Below are 14,230 nucleotides of genomic sequence, written 5' to 3'. Positions count from 1 at the left end.
CACTACTATAAACTTCTAAATAACTCGAATAAGAAAATAATTAACCAAATAAAATTAACATTAATAAAAATAATACTAGTAAAACTATTACTGCCATTTCTACTAATGCCGATACTACCATCGTTAATAATTATATAAATAACAACACAAGAAAAAAATAATTTAAAACAGGAAAAAGAAGATTTACAAAGAGAAAATGAAGAGCTCCCGATTACTAGCAAGAGAGAGAGAGAGAGAGAGAGAGGAAAAAGGAGGAGACGAGTTGGTGTTGTTATATTGCCCATACTTGAGCTCTTAAGCCTCTACCTGGTGGGCCAGCTTGAGGGGTCCAGCTTGTGGGGTCCAGCTTGATGGTTCTAGCTTGTGGGGTCCAGCTTGATGGTTCTAGCTTGAGGGGTCCAGCTTGATGGTTCTAGCTTGAGGGGTCTAGCTTGAGTGGTCTAGCTTGAGGGGTCCAGCTTGATGGTTCTAGCTTGAGGGGTCTAGCTTGAGTGGTCTAGCTTGAGGGGGTCTAGCTTGAGGGTGTCTAGCTTGAGGGGTGTGAGCAGAACCGTCACAGAGCGGGGTCTGTATGTAAATCACAGCAGCATTACAACCGCTGGGCAGTAATGTATCAATAAAATACATGCACCAGACCGTAGTACAGTTGTAGTGGAGATTTTGTCCTGCGGTTGTGTTGTGGTTATGGTTGGCTAGTACTGCCCTCTGGTTGCCATTCTTTAGTCTGGATTAAGTGAAGAGAACCCTAGGTAGGAAGGAAAGGAAAAGTTACCTGAAACTTTCAGAGTAGAGGGGGACTGAGAAATTGTTTTTAGAGCTTTTGTCGTTTTCTGTTCAGCTAAACTACCACTTGGCAATGTTTGTTTGCCCTCTCTGTCTCTCTGTCTCTCTCTTTCTCTCTCTTTCTCTCTCTCTCCCTCTCCCTCTCTCCCCTCTCTCTTACCTCACCCTATCTTCTCCAAACCTCAGGGAATAAGCCAACACCCTCTACCTTTACACCTTCCTCTCTCTTCATGCCCCAACATCTCCCATACAAACACACACACACAAAGACACCAAGGCACAACAAGACCATTAGCTCTTCAAACACAGTCCTCGACACGTGATGTAAGGCAGGCGCCTCCTGTGCTAGCTGCTGTTGGCTGTTGTCTGCCCTGGTCAGCCAAGACAGACAACAGGGATATCATTTTATGGTTAGGGCTTCGGGATATCATTTTATGGTTAGGGCTTCGGGATATCATTTTATGTATTGCTTCTGTTGAAGAGCCTCCCATGAGGGATGAAGTTTGTCAGGTGGGGAAGGGGAGGAGAGATGGAATTAGGTGAGGGAAGAGGAGGATAGAGAGGAAAAGGAAAAAAAGGGAGATAAGTGAGAAGTTGAAGGGACATACGAGAACGGGAATATGAAGGGGCGAGGAAGAGATGAAAGTGAAGAGAAGATTACAGAAAGACATTTGGAATAGCGAATTTGAGAATTCGGGAAGGCCTTTGGGAGTCAAACTAATAAGTAGGAAGTTAGAGTGTTGTGAAGAGAAACGTGAACGCTGGGTATTATACAGAGAAATTATACTAAGTTTAAATTATACATCGTTCATTTTAATTTACTGTTGTCTCAAGCCCAAATGATGGACAAAAATACACGAAGAAAAATGATCCAAAGCTCGTGTAATGTCTTGAGACTAAAGCATATAATTTCTTTTCTATTTTGGTTTCTCACTCAGGTACAGCCTTGTACTCATGCTACGAACTGAGGCTGAGTAACACGGACACTCTTAGTAATGAATACACACACACACACACAGATATATACAAACACAGTCACAGCAAAGATACGACGACAAACATACCATACAAAACAGAATAGAGAGACAAGACGCACACGTTGACAAACGCGCTCATACGCTCACTTAAACACATTAAAACAAAAGTACAATGATTTCCTCGAGTACTCAAAAACTCAAAAAAATAGCACACGTATACACACGTTCAAACATGCATACATCATCACCCCAAAAAAAGTTCATTCCAGGACACAAACACGTAAACATGCAGGTACAAATACGAACCTACAAATACACACACTCGCAAACACAAACTATATCTACACAACTAAAAAGGAAGACTAATCCCCAAAGCCTGACTCTTCACCTCTCTGAGAGAGCTGAAGCACAAGATTTGCCTGTTATTTTTCCTTCTGTTCAGACTTAAATCCTACCCTTAAACACAGGAACGGAGAGAGAGAGAGAGAGAGAGAGAGAGAGAGAGAGAGAGAGAGAGAGAGAGAGAGAGAGAGAGAGAGAGAGAGAGAGGGAGAGAGAGAGACAGACAGACAGACAGAGAAACAGAGAGACAGAGAGAAAACAGAATAAGCAAAATACCTATGCAGTAAATTTCCGAGGCAATCTAAAATGTGCGTTGCCATTTTACGCTTATCAGGAAATATAACCTGCCCTCTGATTAAATATTTCATGGCAATTCGGTGTTAAGGCAGCTCGTGAAGATGGCTCCTCCCTATTTTATTGCTCGAGTTCGGGCGTGGGTTTCATGAGCGTGGGTGTGGGTATCATGGGCGTAAGTATCATGAGTGTGGGCGTGCGTATCGTGGGCGTGGGTATCATAGTCGTGTGTGCCATGATTGACGGCGGAATGTCACTATTGTGTGGATTTTCACGTATGGGCGTGCATGTCACGTGCGTGGGCGTGCATGCCACGTGCGTGGGCGTGCATGCCACGTGCGTGGGCGTGCATGTCACGTGCGTGGGCGTGCATGCCACGTGCGTGGGCGTGCATGCCACGTGCGTGGGCGTGCATGTCACGTGCGTGGGCGTGCATGCCACGTGCGTGGGCGTGCATGCCACGTGCGTGGGCGTGCATGTCACGTGCGTGGGCGTGCATGCCACGTGCGTGGGCGTGCATGCCACGTTCGTGGACGTGCATGCCACGAGCGTGGTTGTGTATGTTTCTCGTGCTGTAGACATGGGCACAGAAGACCTTAATTTACTTAAGTAACTGGGGAGAAGGGGAAAAAATGTGTTGAGCCTGAAGGGAATGCCCAACTTACTCGTCACAATCATCACCGAGAGGGGAGGTGTCACAATCACCGAGAGGGGAGGTGTCACAATCACCGAGAGGGGAGGTGTCACACTCACTGAGATGGGAGGTTTCAAAGAGAATCTGCTGTAGCTGTGATGCTCAGGATTCTGCTGAAGAACTGAGATTCCCTTTGTATTGCCCGAAGTCATATTGATGCTCACGGACTGGAACTCGAAGAATTTATTTCTTAAATAGAGATGTAATCAAGCGGAATTTACAAGGATGTTTCTGGGAGAATCTGCATTTAATTTGTATTCAATAACTGTATTCCACGTGTCCCAGATAGAGATAGTTCAATAATAATTACCTAGACTGTAACGAACGGAAATTCAGTGAAGGCTTAAAAAGGACTGTTTGAAATATGAGGAAAATTATAAGGGAATCCATAAGAACAATACAAGAAAGCAATTGATATGCTGTGAAGGCCATTGACAAATAATAAGAAACAAGAAAACAGCTGAACAGAAACTTGTGGACCACCCCAGTTGCCGAAGAAAGAGTCAGAGGAGAGGAACAACTAAAGGAGGATGATTCATTGATTGATAAAGATTAAGTCACCCAAAAGGTGGCACGGGCATGAATAGCTCGTAAAAAGGAGGATGGAAGGTTGAAGGTGTTTGAAACATATCAGTCGATATGTTTCAATCGACTTGAGAATGGTCCAGGACGGACCGAAACGTCGTCGTCCCTTCAATTTCTAGTGTGTGGTCTGGTCAACATATCAGTCGATAACTTGGGGGGGGGGGGGAAAGACGCTAGCTGGTTAATGCTATTTGGTCGGATGCAAGTCTTAATCACTTCCAAGGGAGTGATGGTGGATCGATTGGTTTAATGCGTTTTCCTTGTACAGGATTTTGTGCGGCTGGGAGATATACCAGAGAGGTTGAGGGGCTGTATATAGCGCTTTTGAGTAAAGATGAATTGGTGGTGGAGACTTGTGATGTTATGTATATTGCTTTTAGGTGCAGGATTGTGGTACTGTTTCACTATTGAGAGTCGGTGTATTGGTGGGGGCTGGTTTGTGGTTTTATATTAGTATAAGGGGTTTTGGTGAAACATTTTTAGTATACAGAACATATGATTGTAGGTGCATTGCTGGTGGATGCTTGTGGTGTTAAATTATTATATATGTACCTGTGATTTGTGAGCTGTGATTTGTGAGCAGTACCAGTGAAACTAACCTTGTGATTTGGGGCTGAATGCTTGCAGTGTCAAATATAATGTTTTCAGTGTTGGTGCAGGTTATGGTATTGAAAGTATCCGTTATCAAAGTTATTATATTAGAGGCTGAGAACTGTATCAGTGAATACATCACGTTTGAGTACTGGGTTATTGTTAGTAGGGGGACTTGAAGCGTTGCTCATATCACTTTTGAATGGAGATATATTGATGGAGGTGGATTTTGGAGCCGTATATATCGCTTCTGAGTGCAGGTAACTCAGAGGAATCTTTTGAATTCGCTTATATCGCAAACAAGTGCTGGGAAAGTGTTGTTGAAGCTTATGGTGTGGTATTAGTTTACTTCTGAGTGCTGGTGGTGGATGGGTGCTGGAGATATATCAACATCAAGTCTTCTTTTGTTGCTCAATTAACTTGAATTCGAAAATTATAGCTTATATTATCTTTGGGTGTTTATGGGAACTAGATAATAAACCCCGCCTGAATAATAAACCTGCTTTGATTTTAATACTATAAATGAATTATAGTATTTAATTGATTTAAATACTATAATTCATTTATAGTATTTAATTTATTTCATTATCATAATTCAATTATAGCATTTAATTGATTTAAATACTATATATATATATATATATATATATATATATATATATATATATATATATATATATATAAATATATATATATATATATATATATATATATATATATATATATATATATATATATATATATCAATTATACTATTTAAATCATTTAAATACTATAATTTTTATTTAAATATTATAACTTTTATTTAAATACCTTAACACTATTGATTTAAATATCTCTATAATAATATAGAGAGGCTCTTGGCTTACTTCTTAGCCTGGTCTTATATCGCTACTTCTTGTCTTCCTACCCTTCTCTCTTTCTAATCTCGTTTGTTCGATTTCGTATTTATTTCCTTGTTTATTCCCTCTCATCTCTCTTCCTTTCCTGCTTACTCCCTCTTAACTTTCTTTTCTACCTCGTTTATTTCCTCTCAATTTTTCTCCCTCACTGGTTTAATCCCTCTCAAATATCTTCCCTCCATCGTTTATTTCCTCGTTTTTTTTATCCCTCGATTACTCCAAGTCTCGTTTATTCCCCACTATCTTTTCTTCCTTTCCCCTCAATCTTTCTTTTTCTTAGCCCTTCTACCTATTCCTACCCTACCTATCCTCACTACAAGGGGAGATATGATATTTAACTTGTAATCACCATTTTCCACCTGGGTATATGTAATCATTCTGAAGCAAAGTGGGTAATTCCTCTCACCAAGGTGATTGCGTCCTCCCAAAAGTCGTCACTAATAATTAAACTGCTCAAGGGGAAGCATGATGAAGGTAATTACGTTAAGTGGACCTTGAGTGCCGCGTTAAAACGACAAAAGGATTATTACCGCACATAACGAGAGTTTAAGAAACATTTGCTGTGTTAAAAATGAGTTAAATCAATTAATCCCAGTGTGTGGCTTTGGTAAGAAAGCTCACACTTGGGCTTTGACTTGGTTTTGTACATAAACAAATTTGTTGTGAGTGTGAGTCTGTGGACGTTTGTCTCGAGGATGAGCTTGTGTATTAACTTTATTGCAGCCGGTTTGTCTGTGTCCGAGGTTGGAGACCAGATGTATTGGGCTAGTGTTATGCTAATTTCTAGAGGGAAATAGTCTGGGGTAAGGGGCGGACATAGGCTAGTCGGGGAAGGCGTAAGTTAAATGCTGTATGAGATATCCCAACACTAATGAAGCAATTTTTCGTATTGTCTGAAATAGAAATGGAATGAAATCGGACATGGTGAAGTTACTCCCGCCTTTTACCCTCGCATCGTCATCATAGGAGGAGAGGTTGATGAGGAAGAGGAGGAGGGTGGGGAGGACGAAGGTAGGGACGAAAGGGGAGAAGTTGAGATTACTATAAATAGGTAGATAGAGAGAGCTAGATATAACTAGATATATTGATAGATAAAACGATAGCAAGATAGAGAGAGAGAGATAGAGAAATATAGACAGAGGCAGAAATAGATACATATAGGTAGAAGAGAGAAAGGGGGGTGACAGACTGACAGACTGACCACACCGGGTATCTCCCTAATAATATGATTTATTTCGTGTGGTTCACTGAAGGAACCATCCGGACACGAGTCTGCAATTATAACATTATAATAATTATTATTACGAGCTCAGTAGAACTCCAGGTTACAGTTTTGTTTACCATGTCGTGGCCTGGTTGACTAGGGCGTTTGTGTGTGTGTGGGAACACCCACCCGCATAGGTTTCAACCCTCGTCACGGCTCATACGGATTTTCTCAATATAGTTATTATTATTAATTTTATTATTATTATTATTATTATTATTATTATTATTATTATTATTATTATTGTCATTTAAAGGTTATACTATAATATATCTTTGAATAGAGAATTAACAAAGTTATTTCCATAATTTTGTATAAATATTAAAAGTTAAATAATTATGTGCGAATAATATTTGAGAGAGAGAGAGAGAGAGAGAGAGAGAGAGAGAGAGAGAGAGAGAGAGAGAGAGAGAGAGAGAGAGAGAGAGAGAGAGAGAGAGAGAGAGAATTCTTACACTCTCTGGACACCATCAGGACTTGGCAAAATTCACAAGTTTGTTGAGTCAAGGTGCTTGTTTCACAAATTTTTCCTTTACATTTTTCCTTTTGAACTTCTTCGCAATTAAGTCTCGAGTTCGAATTTACTTTTATCCTTTATTTTAACTATTATTTTTTTTGTTCCTTTCTTTGTTTTGAAATAACTTTTATTATTGAAGCAGCGTTTCTTATATCTTTTTTTTTCAATTAGTTTCAGAGTGTTCGGATCTTATTTAGTTTGAGTGATGTGAGCAGTGAGCAGAGTTCGTGGGAGTTGCATTAATGATATGCAACACCTTTTAATGAATTCATTAGTTATACATAGAAATCACAATAGCGTGATGCACAAATGAACAAATGAACAAATCCACAAGGGCCGCGATGAGGGCAAAAACGTGAAGTGAAGTCAGTGGAATTCTCTGGTTGCAATTTTTTCTTTGTCGTGGCCTAGTCGACAAAGGCAGCGTCTGGGATAATCCCGGGCGTAAGTTCGAACCCTCATCACGGCCCTTGTGGATTTGTTAATTCATTAGTTCACGTTTGACGACGTAGACGTAACCCCCTGAACAGTGTCTTTTGACATCGGACAACAGCTTGTGTTACGTCAAGCCGAACGAGCCAGTTGGGAGGGAATTCATATTCCACGTTCAGTGAAATACATCACCAATCAAATATTGGTTATTGTTATTATTCTTATTATTATTATTATACTCTCATACTTATAGAGTAATATTATTATAACCCATATATGATTAGATCACTAACTGCATGCCATTCTTCCACGGGTGGAATATATATATATATATATATATATATATATATATATATATATATATATATATATATATATATATATATATATATATATATGTTGTACCTAGCAGCCAGAACGCAGTACTCGGCCTACTATGCAAGGCCCGATTTGCCTAATAAGCCAAGTTTTCCCTGATTTTAAATAATTTTCGATTTTTTCTTATGAAATGATAAAGCTATCCAAATCATTAAGTATGAATTAAGTTCTTTTAATTTGAGATCAAACTAACGTAGACATATGCCCGAACCTAACCAACCCTACCTAACCAAACCTAACCTATCTTAACCTAACCTAAACTAATTTAACAAAGTCAATAATTTATGTTCTTAACATAATATAAAAAAAAATGATTTAAAATAAACCATTTAGAAAAAATATTTTTAAAATAAAGAAAATCACTCAGCCTATTAGGCAAATCGGACCTTGCATAGTAGTCCGAGAAGTGCGTTCTGGCTACTAGGTACGACATATGTTTATATATATATATATATATATATATATATATATATATATATATATATATATATATATATATATATATATATATATGTGTGTGTGTGAGGGTTTTATATTAGAACTAACACGGGCCGTAGATGAAGGGTTATGTGAGAGAATACAAAAAAAAGGTTAAGATAGTGAGTGATAAAAGAGGCAATATTTGTAGGCTACACGCGAGCTGATGAGACTGTCAGGAATCCATAATCGACCTATGGAACGAGGTCTTCCCCTCAGGACAGGTTCTTCGAGATTTATCTTGTCACGCTTGACGGTAATGGAAAATGACCGAGGAATAATATATATATATATATATATATATATATATATATATATATATATATATATATATATATATATATATATATATATTTTAACGAGGATTTTTCTTCGTCTTCTTTGTATGGCGATATATTTAAGGTAACTATATTTAAGAATGAGGCTCAAGCCACAGAAGATATATTGCTGAATTTAAGCAAAGTATACAGTGGACATAATAAGCAATAAACACACACACACACACACACACACACACACACACACACACACACACACACACACACACACATAAGCAGATCTATACATGCATGACTGGAAGGCAAATGCTTGAATCAGAAAAGGCGCAAGGTCTAGGAATCGATATAACTGCGTACCTATCACCAGAGGTACTCATAAACAAAATAACATCAGCGGCGAATGCAAATCTAAAAATATTCACACAGATTTGATTTCCAAGCACAAGTAGGTTGTGTGTTGTGTGCGTGCTCGGAAATAATAACTTCCAGTATCTAATCGACGTGTGACTCAATAACACAATGTACATGTATTTTTAAATTTGAATTATACCATAAAAATATAAATTAACGACCACGTTATCCTTGTGCAATTCTTCCAAAGTCAAAAGCAAAAATGCTCTGCAAATGCTCAATTATATAACATCACAAACAGGAAAGCTTAAAAATACATAAAATCCTGTAAAACAAATAAACTGCTAAAAAAAAACACAGGTCATACCCAAAAATATATAAAAATCACCTTGTATCGTAAGGAAAAAAAACAAAAAACAAGAAAGTAATGACGGGATAAAATGTGAATAATCCAAGGCACGTTCCCTGGCCGGCTGTTATCTCTCATATTCAGAGAGGTTATTTCAGTCTCTTGTGGACTTGGACTTTGCATAATGGATCAAAATCATTCTGTAGCTCGAGCTCAATTTACCTGGTTCACAGCTGCAGAAAGTTACTCTACACTTGGATTTTGTTTTTATTGCGTATTAAATGGGGCGAAATTTTAATTTTCGTGTATTTTTTTTATTTTATTGATTTTGATATCTTGTTTTATATTTGCAAAGTTTCTATCTATGTTGCAAATGTTTATTATGTGATTATAAATTGTTTGTTCTATTGAATTGACCTTAAACTTGTTCAACTTCCTTATTATTGTTATTAGCATGTATAATAATAATAATAATTACTATTATTATTATTGTTATTATTATTATATTTGTTTTAGCCTTATTTAATGTTTTTATTATTGATTCTATTTTATTATCATAATTCTATTTTTCCTGTTCTTGTGTTTTCTTGTAATAAATACATTTAATTAAGGTGGTTATTATTCCCCTTATTGTATTACATTCCGGAAAAACCTTAATTCATTAAAGGTAGGTGGGAGGCAGGTGTAAATTAAAGACAAACCCCTACTTCATATTCTCTTTCCTCCTGATATCTAACTAAATTAGGAGTGTGGCCCGCTAACAAGGTCTAGAAGAGGGAGTTAGTGGTTGTGGAGTCCTAATATGAAATTAAATGTTGAAAATTACAGGGTGAAGCATTTTAATGTTGCGTGCCTGAAGGTCCTTCATAGTAGCTGCATTCATGGCGATGGGGGGAACATGTTGACTGGAGAATGAGGAAAGGGGAGGGAGAGTGAGAGAGAGAGAGAGAGATGAAAGAGAAACAGAAAGAGTGACTCTCTCTTTTTCTGTCTCACAGAAAGAGTCATTGACTCTTCCTTTGCACCTCCCTTCCTATTTCTTCTCCATTATTTTCTCCTTCTCCTCCTCTGCCTAATGCTTCTCCTTCTCTACTCATTCTTTCTCATCTCCTTATTCCTTTTTTTCCTTTTCTCCTTATTCCTGCTTTTGCCCTTATTCTATTTCACCTTTATCTTCTAGTTTTAGATTTAATTAATTTTTACCTTTTTTCTTTCTATTCTACTTTTTCATAAATCTTAACTTAATATTTATATTTCTCTTATTCTTCTGCCTTTACTATCTACTATTCTTCCACATTCTACGGAGTTTAGCATGAAACTCAACAGAGAAACCTCCCGACCTGGAATGCTTGTGCTGAAATTGCTGACAGCATTCTCTACAAAGTGAATGAACTGAGAGACAAATGAATTTGCAAAATTTTTTGACACTACTCATAGCCACACATGTGGAGGGAAAGTAGAGGTAACCCTTATGTATAAACCACATCAAAGGACCCAGGCAGACATATGAAGAAAATGGGAGCTATAAATAAAATCATGCAAGATACAAGAATTGCGCAAAGTTTAAATCATGGGGAATTTCAACCGTAGGGAAATAGACTGGGTACGTAAGAAACTCTGAAAATAGGCACGGAATATGGAGATCAAAAGCACACAGCGATTTCCCACTTTTTTTTTCACTCAGAGCGAGGTTCGAAAGCTAGCCTCCTCTTGTAAAATATTCTCTTTCTCTGAACGAAAAGAAATAAACTGCCTCCCATTTCGGTGACTCCAGTCCCTCGCTGGCACAAAGCATAATTATTTTTTGGTTCCTTTATCTAATTTGACATTTACTAATCGTGAAATGTGGGACTTCTCTCTTGCTGGAGAAAAATTTAGTGCCATTCTGACAAGAAATGTCTCGGGTAAGAGCGAGGGCATTGCCTCAGACTTCTTTAGCTACAATGGGGAAATTTATTTTCTACCATTCTGCACTTATCTCTGTTAGGAAATAACAAAGCATATATATTAAAATACAGAAATACACAGAGCAGAAGGACATACCTTCATTAAAGTCGTGTAGATAGCGCTTAATGCTATGGGTATTGGCTCCATGTCGTCATATAATCTGTGACTTGTTCAAAAAAATCTTCAAGATGCCAGATCCTTATATTAGACAAGTTTCAGAGTATGCAATTCCAGCATGAAATCCTAAACGTTAATACACTTTGAGACGAAATTACAGATAGTCCAGAAGCTGGCTACTGGAAAAATGGGAAAGAGACGCCATAATCACGACATACACGATTCTTAGACACTGTCAGAAGAGGACAAATTAAAATGTTAAGCGTTAGATAGAGTTGGATAACAGGACATAAGGGGGGAACTAGAACTTCAGATGAGTCAGGAATGAAAGAAATATTTCCTGACTGTAAGAGTAGAGAACAAGTGAAACGACCTGAAACAGGAGATGGGTGAGACTAACTCCATCCATAGTTTCTAGAATAGGTAACGGAAGAAGAGCGTGGGTTCGAACCCCTTACAATTGGCGGTCGTCGATTGATAGATGGGTTCAAAAGCTGATGCTAACCCTATAAGCACACAATAATTAGTGCACATAAATGCGCAGACACTCAGACATGCATATACACTCGCACACACACACAAAACCACACGCAGAACTAGGTGAATACACACACACACACACGCACACGCGCGCGCACACACACACTCAAACAAACACAAACAGTTGTCGGTGACGACTGAGTTTACCTGATACCTTAAAGGAAAACAAAAAAATAAACGAAAAAAAAAATTCTCAGCCAAATTTGCGGTGGTCGACATGTGGGTTTAATCAAGTTTAGTGAGGCAGAGAGCGGTGTACGGCGCAGACTTGTGTTACTACAGGGAAATCCAATTTGTCAACCCTGTTCAGGCCTTCTCATGTGTGTGTTTTGTTGTCGTGTGCTATGTGATCCAGCTTTTCTTTTTTTTTCTTTGTTTTTGCCCAGTTTTATTTTTTAATCTTTTTTTTATTACGGGTTTTTCTTTCGATATTTGTCAAATTTGTACATATTTCAGTACTCGCTGATAGCATCTTATGTTTCGTTTGGTGATTTTTTTTCTTTAGTTTCATTTTGTCATGTTTTTTGTTTTCTTTCTGACTTCTTGGAGGTTTAATTAATATATTCACCTGGTGCTTTCTTATGTTTTCAAGCTTTGCATTCTCCATTTATTTTACTGAAGCTTATTCCACATTTTCTAATGTTATTCCTCCACACCTCTTTCAGGTCCTTCCCATATTTCTGACTAATATGGGCCCGGTGCTTCAGCCTTTGGCTTCTATCTTATTTCTTAAGGCTGATAACTCCGATTTTATCTGCTAGAATACCTCGGATATTTCTTCCAAATTCTTCACCCACATTTCTTCTTTTTGCAAAACCAATATATACTTTGTGTTCATTTTTTTGTTTAATTTATCCTCCAAATAATTTCCCCTCATTTTTCCCTAGTCGTTTCCCCTTGTTCTCTGCGTATGCTTTCCTCATATTTCGTTCTTGTGCTTCTCACAAATTTCAGCTTGCAGGTGATACAATGCATCGTGCCTTCGTGACATTATTCCGCACTTTCGAAACCCTTTTCACTTTACGTAACAAGTAATGATATATAATTTAAGATGTATTTTATTGTGGAATGCGGGCCTCATATATTTTGCTGTAAAACGTGAATCATTAGATAAACAAAAACAGATGACGCACGCTATTACCCTTACTCCATAGGACATGTTTGAAGTAATATGGATGGGTTCCATTAGGTTATATCCAGTTTTTGACAGATGTAAATGAGAATCGGTAAATGGGTAAAACGACCCCTTGACGTAATGGTCTAAAGCCCCTTCGTCTTATGGGCAAGTGCAGATGTTTCTCAAGAGGTAGTTATCACCAGAGTCGACTACATATTGCATTGTCTGAGCACTTGAGAACTTGATGATATTGGTATTAGGGTCTATTTTCAAGAAAGAAATAATTGCAATATCCGCGAGTTATGTTACGGAGACTAAAGCTATCCTGGACATCATAGTCACCTACAGTATATATATTAAGAAATGGAAAAAAAAATAAAAATATGAACAAATTATCTTTGTGGAAAGTCGCCATGGTCATGTTAGTCTGCTGGAAGTTTTGTTTTGGTAGCCGACAAGCAGGTGACAAGCAGGTGACAAGCAGGTGACAAGCAGGTGTGTTGGTCAAGAAATGTGGTGGAATCTTCATCACGTCACTTGACAACTTGACAACAAACATGGCGCATGTCTGGATGAAGAGGAGCGTCATGTCAGCGGCGATCAGTGAGAACGGTTGTGCGCATTTGGCCCAGTTGAGGAGTCCAATTGGTGTGGCTCAGGTTTCACTTTGGAATAGTGAATGGTTCTAGTGGCCGCGGCAATGATGCTTAGTTGGCGAAGCTGAGGCGTATTGTGGACAAAATAGAAGCGTCCAGTGAACACAAAGGGGGCGTCCAGTGGACACAATAGAAGCGTCCAGTGAGCACAAAGGGGGCGTCCAGTGGACACAATAGAAGCGTCCAGTGAACACAAAGGGGGCGTCCAGTGGACACAATAGAAGCGTCCAATGAGCACAAAGGGGGCGTCCAGTGGACACAATAGAAGCGTCCAGTGAGCACAAAGGTGGCGTCCAGTGGGCCCAGTGGTTGTATCGAGATGTATCGCCGTAAAAGTGAAGAATGCCGCCATCGTGTCAGAAATGGTAGCGCGGACGACCTGGTAACGACCCAACCACCATAATGACCCGGCCATCGTAACGACCCTTCCTAGCAGAACGATCTCACTAACGAAACGATGGCATTGAGAAGTGGGGTAGCAGTGGTACTTGGCCGGCGGAGATAGGGTAGTATACGACATGAGAGAGAGAGAGAGAGAGAGAGAGAGAGAGAGAGAGAGAGAGAGAGAGAGAGAGAGAGAGAGAGAGAGAGAGAGACTGAAGAAACCCAAGCGATGGCTCTGATAGGCGGAGAGCGAGG

The 14,230-nt window shown here is 38.7% G+C and overlaps 1 protein-coding gene across 1 annotated transcript; it reads right to left on the bottom strand.

The window, feature by feature from the left end:
* Positions 1 to 2,516: 2,516 nt before the first annotated feature.
* Positions 2,517 to 3,242, bottom strand: LOC138353362 (rho family-interacting cell polarization regulator 1-like). The gene has a single exon (XM_069306360.1). The coding sequence runs from the start codon at positions 3,240 to 3,242 to the stop codon at positions 2,517 to 2,519; it is 726 nt and encodes a 241-aa protein (XP_069162461.1).
* Between the last annotated feature and the right edge of the window lie 10,988 nt (positions 3,243 to 14,230).

Source organism: Procambarus clarkii, chromosome 57, assembly GCF_040958095.1.
Source record: "Procambarus clarkii isolate CNS0578487 chromosome 57, FALCON_Pclarkii_2.0, whole genome shotgun sequence".
Taxonomy (NCBI): Eukaryota; Metazoa; Arthropoda; class Malacostraca; order Decapoda; family Cambaridae; genus Procambarus; species Procambarus clarkii.
The sequence above is the reverse complement of the archived record's forward strand: the minus strand, read 5'-3'. Positions and strand labels throughout refer to the sequence as shown.

Bases quoted from the DNA above. Each gene is read 5' to 3' on its own strand.
- LOC138353362 (XM_069306360.1), bottom strand. From the start codon at position 3,242: ATGACTTCGGGCAATACAAAGGGAATCTCAGTTCTTCAGCAGAATCCT.